The 6886-nt window shown below is 45.6% G+C and overlaps 1 protein-coding gene across 1 annotated transcript; it reads left to right on the forward strand.

The window, feature by feature from the left end:
- Positions 1-5096: 5096 nt before the first annotated feature.
- On the forward strand, positions 5097-6350 carry LOC127312455 (homeobox-leucine zipper protein HOX18). The gene is made up of 3 exons (XM_051342975.2): positions 5097-5574; positions 5668-5747; positions 5891-6350. The coding sequence occupies exons 1-3, from the start codon at positions 5230-5232 to the stop codon at positions 6111-6113; spliced, it is 648 nt and encodes a 215-aa protein (XP_051198935.1). The 5' UTR covers positions 5097-5229; the 3' UTR covers positions 6114-6350.
- Positions 6351-6886: the final 536 nt, after the last annotated feature.

Genomic DNA, 6886 nt, shown 5'->3' on the forward strand with positions numbered 1-6886 from the left:
AATACTTGGTACACACATCCCATTTTCCTTTTGCTAAGTTATCTTTGGTTACCACACTTTATGGTAAAAGCAACCACATGAAAACAATTATATTTAATAGGACTTCTAGCTTTCATAAGTACTTGAAAAAAAAAAGGCATATGAATGTTCATAACATCTACATACATGAATTTGACTGAGAATATTCCTGAGGTTGTTAACCTCCAAAAAAAATATGTCTGGTTCATCCGACAACCGTACCATCGTAAGTCCCTGACATAAGTGTAACCAAGCAGTATAGTTTTCTTAAACAAATGTTTAGTGGTACTAAAGCTAACACATTCGCAACAGTAACATTCTTCAGTCGCACAATTTTATATCATGATGGTTATTTTTGTGCTTAAGATGTTTCCTCAACCATATCTCTTTGCAAAACCTAGTAGTGGAACCATTAGTAACTTTAAAATGGCCCCTACTAAAGAAATACTCCTTCACCCACATAAGCCCCTTCCAAAATGGGGGAATTCGTGGGTTTCGATTGGACTTAAGATAATGTCTTATGTTTTAGATACTTGTTATGCACCAATTCTTGCCACACTCCCTCCTCAATAAGTAGTTTTTAAAGAGACATTTGCTCAATTAGTATTTATTTTTAAGTTTAAGCATCGCAATACCTAGACCCCCCGATCATTTGGTCTACAAACTGCTGCATGTTCCATTTCTTTAATCTATTTTATGTTTGTTCTCATCGCTTTGCCAGAAAACGTGATCAGTAAAAATCTATTTGTTTCTTTACCCCCCTTAGGTATCTCCGGGAAACCTTTTATGGCTACTAAGTTTTAAACACACCACGAAAGTCCACGAATCTATAAACATAATTATTGGTCAATTTTAACACACTAAAGAAGATGATCATCGTTCGAAAGAAATAAAGATAATGACCTCGCATTTGCGAAGGCCACCATGATACATCAATACTAACAACTACTTCATGTGTTCCATATTAAGTGCCAATGCTTTGGTGATATGTGTCTAGGAACATTTTATTATATACAGATTCAGTTATTTTAGAAAAAAAGTTGCAACATATAATTTGGAAACTGAGGGAGTAATCGACAATGAACTCCTATCATAACTAGTAAGGTTACCAGGTCAAGTAACATTGTTGACAGAATTGATGTCCTTTTTTTGACGAAAGGCAGCTTGGCGGAAGGAGACCTTTCAGGAGTACAGAACCAGGACTTCTTTTTCCAGACTACTGGGTGGCGACACACTAGTAGGATACAAAATGGATAGCTGTGTATGCTTCTGTTTCTTTCGTTGGTTGATACATATCTCAACCCTCTCTGATCCGTGATGTAAAACTCATGAACTATAAATGCTTTAAATAAATAAAAGCCGTGTGCATCAATCTGATGCAGAGGCTGGGCTATGCCCCATTTCGAAAAGAAAAAAAAGGAGTACAGAACCGGCCAAAGAAGGCCAAACGAGAAACTCAAAGAAAACAAAGAAAAAAGAAACTAGCTAGAGCTTCGCTCGAGCCTGACAAGTGAGAGGACGGCGACCTAGTCAGGCCCCTTGGTCTTTCTGTCAAGGCTCGAATCCTTCGTCGCCCTGCATCAACCCATTGTTGTGCCTCGGACATGATCATCTGAAATAGCTCTGCCGGCGAGTTAGCTGTATGAATGAAAATCCTTCCGTTCCGTTCCTTCCAAACGCACCAGCAGACAAACGGTATGATGGAGCGCCACACCTTGGCGCTCGCTGGTCCGACCTGTTGAGAAGTGGAGACCAGCCAGTCCTATAGCTCTGAGTGGGTATCAGGGATCATCGAGACCGGCTCGGAGGAGTCGGAGCACGATTGACAACCAGCGCCCAGACTTCCTTCGTGTACGGACATGTAGTCAGCATATGTGTTGCAGTTTCAGGCTCAGAACCAACCTGAGGTTGGGTGGTTAGGAGGGTGGTTGTACCTTCAGCCCACCAGAGTTCAAACCCCATGTTTGACATCTGTGTGTTTCATAAAGGCGGAATATTCTTTCAGTGGGAGGCGACGTTCCCGTCGATAGCGAGGCGCCTGTGGTGACTTCGTCAATTTCAAGATCCAATCCGCCGGCTCGGTCTTCCGGAGGTGCTCATAGGGGTAGGGTGTGCGTGTGTGCATTCATAGGGGTGAGTGTATGCGCGTGTATGTGAGCGCCTGCGTTTGTACTGTGTTTCTCAAAAAAAAAAAAAAAAAGGCTCAGAACGACAGAAAGAACAGAGAGGGTCGTGCGGGCATCCGCGCTGCGCCAGAACATCCGCCGTCAGGCACCTTCCCTGGACAGCAAGCCACGCGTAAAATCTGCACTTGGGTGGAGCGTCAGATCTGCAGACGATCGGCGGGAAGGCAGGTCTGATGGTGCCGAGGAACTGCGCTGCATACGCCAAGCTCGTGGAGTATATACCCCGTCAATCGTCCACTTCCAAGTCAGGTGATCAGGAGTCCCAGGGGAAAGCTGAATGCCCCGCGTCAAGTTCCAAAGGGCGGTGAACTGTCGGATGGCCACCGGCGTCAAGTCAGTTTTGAAGTGTCTGATCCATTTGTCCAGGCTGATCGCCTTCTAGACCGTGATTCGCCGAAGGGTGCAGAGCTGGAATAGGTCTGGGAATAGAGTGCAAAGCTTCCCTTCAGGGTGCCATTGGTGTGTCCAGAACTGGGTGGCCTCGCCATCCCCGAGCACAATCTTCGCTGAAGCTTCGAACAAAGCAGAATTGATGCCCTAGCTTTATACATCAAGCCAGGTACTGTAGTAGATTATTTTCAGATGAACAAAAGAGGAGGAGATCTCAACTAGACAACTATCCCTATCTTGACAATGACGGGGCGGCCACGCGAGAAATCTGCGGCACCCGCGCAGCCTTTGTTCAAAGACCGAAATATAGTGCAGAGTTAATCACTCGTTGCTTCGCTGAAGTACCAACCGTACCTATGTGTACAGTACAGAACCTGTGGAAACCCTGAGATAGTTCCGCGTACGTCCATGCTAGAGAGCGATGTACATTGCCCCTACAGGTAGTGTAATCATGGCGCGCTTGGTCAATTGGAATGGCTCCACGCGAGACGGCGTCTCGTTAGATCTCCAGAGTAGTAGTAGGCGGGACCCATGGAACGACCTATAATTTTTCCTGATTTTTTTCCTGGAACCTTTTTTTTTCCTTTCAAAACATAGTCAGGGCCCGCGCATGAGTACTCAGCTAGCTGAAAATTAACTTTTTTTTTTTGCGAGAAATCCACCGATCTATTAATAATCATCAACAGTAGTACAAATAACCCAAAAGGTAAAGAAAATTACAAATTGGTACTCGGACCACCTAGCGACGACTACAAACACTAGCACGAGCCGAAGGCGCGCTGCTGTCCTCGCCCCTCCATCGCCGGAGTCAGACAAAGCTTGTCGTAGTAGAGCTTGTTGTAGGAGACATACGGGAAGTCGTCGTGCTAAGGTCCCAAAGAACCAGCGCACCAGAGCAGCAACCATCGCCAATGATGACAACCGTAGATCGGAAGAGACTATCATGAAACCACACCAATAAACACGAAAACCGACCGGATCCCAGGAGATCCGACGGGCATACAACTCCACGCGCCCTCCGTCAGCGCTAGATGCACCACCGGAGCGAGGATAGGGCGGGGAGGACCTTATTCTGACTTCAGGATGTAGCCGCCGCCTCACCATCCCAAAAAAGAGACTGAAAAACAAACTAAATTAAGAACGGAAACTCCCCGCCGGCGAGGGACCGTGGTCCGCCACACCTCCAAGGCCCCAAGGCCACCGGAGGTGGAGCGGACCGGCGGTATCGCCGGCGAGGAGGACGGAACCCTAGATGGGTTTTGTGTCTTCTTTCCGCCGCCTCCTTGTTTCCTTCGCACGTACCGGTTAACTTAACTTAACTAGAGGACAACTGAAAATTAACTTAACGTTCGGTCAAGTTAAAAAATGATAGATTTGCATCGCGATTCACACAACATGTGAATTGTAAGCGGAGGTGTGACTAAGATTTTTAAGTGGGGTTAGAACTTTTCAGTTGCAAGTTGAGTTATAACTGATATTTTTCCGGTTTCAAATGAGGCTGCGGCTGATATTTGTAAGGGCATGACTACTTCTCAGTCGACTAGGAATTAATTTTGTTCTTAGTCAAATGACGTCATCGAAATTCAGTTAGAATCCATGTTGCAAGTTGCAACTCACAATTAGCACGAAGCACGAAACAAATGTAATGGTTCACATGCATTTTTAATTGCAACCTCACTTCTAACTGAAGAACAACTTGCAACTGGAGAAATCGGTTGCAACCCAACTTACAACTCAAGTGCACAAATCAGGAGACTGATCTGATGAGATGTTAGACTTGACTGGGACTAAGTTATTTCTGAGATAACTAGCAAAAATGTATCTTTAAATCCCAAGTAAGCTGTAAAAAAATAGACACATAATAGAGAAAAGATATTTACACAATAAAAATATTGATACACAATAGTACAAAATTACGAAGATAAGATAACCTAGCTGAAAATGAACAAAATCTCAATCGATCTAAAATTAGCCCACATTCTATTGTTTTCGATGGAGTGACCTGAACGTCCAGGGAAGAGCGTCCAAAATTCTGTGGCTAGAAAGTCCAAGAATAAACTACAGAATTAACATGACCTACGTACGTACGTACGTCAGTCCATGCTTGGTCTGCAAGAATTAATCGCGAAGATACGCACGCAGAGAACGTGTCGCACTTGAACAAATCCTCCTCCTCGCTGCAAACCAAACCCTGATTTACTCATACGTTACTGGCCACACTTGACTTACTATTAAGAGCTCAAGATAATGTCGTCGGTTTCAGTACTAACTATAGTACTAAGTAATAGCCCTGTCAAACGGACAAACAAAAAAGTTGTGTGAATAGATTCCGATGCTGCCCTTTCATCTCTTAATCAGTCCAACTATAACAGTGTCGTCGATCAGCTAACTCACTAGTTAATCCGTCTCCTCACGCAAAACAAACGTCCACCCCTTATAATTACCCGTGTTATTGTCGTCTTCAATCCACGCACACGAAACTGACCTTGTCCAGGACCAGCCAGGTTGCTTCCTAGGCACGAGTCACCTATAAATCGACATGTCGCATGTAGCTGGACATTCTTAAGTTCTTAGCCATTTTCGCTTCTCCTTTACCGAGCTTCATCTCCATAGGTAACGCACGAGAGCCAGCAGCATGGAGCGGGAGGATTTGGGTGCATGGCTAGGCCTAGCAATAGGCGGCGGCGAGGGCGGCGGTGGCGATGTGAGCCATGGCCACGAGGACGAACGCCGGCCTGATCCGGTTCGATTTGACGCGCTGTTCTCCCTGTGTGGCAACCAAGAGCGCGATCCTGATGAACACGCGGCGAGAAAGACAGGAGGGAAAGGTGCAAGGAAGAGGGTCGGCGACGATGACGGCCGATCGTCGTCGAACAGCCCATGTTCGAGCGACGGCGCGAGGAGGAAGAAGCTCCGGCTCACCAAGGAGCAGTGCACCCTCCTCGAAGACAGCTTCCGTGCCCGCAACATACTTTCTCATGTACGCAATGTTGGGGTCTCTATATAACTCTGTTGTGCTATTATGCCTGCCTAGCTGCTGAAAGATGGTTTCTGACGTACCTCTGGCATGCAGGTCCAGAAGCAGGAGCTGGCACGGCAGCTGAATCTGAGCTCCAGACAGGTCGAAGTGTGGTTCCAAAATAGAAGAGCCAGGTATGGAAAATGTTGCACCATGGTACTACCCAACAGTTGATCCATCAGTAATTCAGTGTGCATGGTTTGACAGAAAGGCATATATACTCTGCTATGCTTAGTTTGTGAATTTTGTTCTAAAACTATTTGTGCATGCAAAACAGAACAAAGCTGAAGCAGACGGAGGTGGACTGCGAGTCCCTGAAGCGGTGGTGCGAGAGCCTGACGGACGAGAATCAGCGCCTGAAGCAGGAGCTTGTGGAACTGCAGCGGTCAGCTGCGATGGCGGCACGGGCAGCGGGCTCGCCGCTCTTCGCCCAGCTTCCCAGGGCGGCGGCCATGATGAACTTCTGCCCGTCCTGCGAGAAGGTGGACGTGAAGAATTAACGAAATTCGAGTGCTTGATGCGATGAACATAGATGGGTATATATATATACTCGACTTGTGGAGGTCTAGAGTGAGTTCGTGTAGACTAATCAAGTGTTTTGATAACTTCTAGAATTTGACGATCGTGAATATACGAGGATTGTATGGCGTTACATGCAACCTCTAGTTATATATTCAGTCACGCACACGATATTAGTTTGTTTGTTCTGATGAAATAATTAACTGTTCGTTGATGGGAGGCAGAGCAGATGAAATTTTGTTAGCTTACTTTTCTGCTCCCTTCTGCTCTCTTTTTGTCCTTAAGGGGCGCTTTTGTATTTTGTATTTCCTGCTAAATTAAGCATAACATTATTCCCTGCAATATACATGAAAGCTAGAAACCGATTTTGTGGTTTGTGTTGTTCAGCTAAAGCCTGGCTTATGGTGGGGCTAATTAGTTTACAAAAAATGGCCAAATCATAATAAAGTAACAACAATAGATTGCGACAATTACATACTACTAAGATCACGAAACCAAAAGTTACAAGTTAAGCCACGGCCAGACAAGTCACCATTTTACACCGTTGTTGCCGTTGGTTCAATTCATCCCTAGCGGCCCATCTAGCACCTCGAGGCGCCAACTATTTGCAATTTATTTTCCTTAATGCTAGGCTTGTGTGTTGGTGGTGAAACCGTCTCGAAGGTGAGGCGGAGTCGCTAGGATAATAGTTTGAAGGTTATATCCCCGTTCTAGTGCGACCTACATCTATTTTATTCCCACATGGGTTACCTGC

This window comes from Lolium perenne, chromosome 7 (assembly GCF_019359855.2).
Source record: "Lolium perenne isolate Kyuss_39 chromosome 7, Kyuss_2.0, whole genome shotgun sequence".
Taxonomy (NCBI): domain Eukaryota; kingdom Viridiplantae; phylum Streptophyta; class Magnoliopsida; order Poales; family Poaceae; genus Lolium; species Lolium perenne.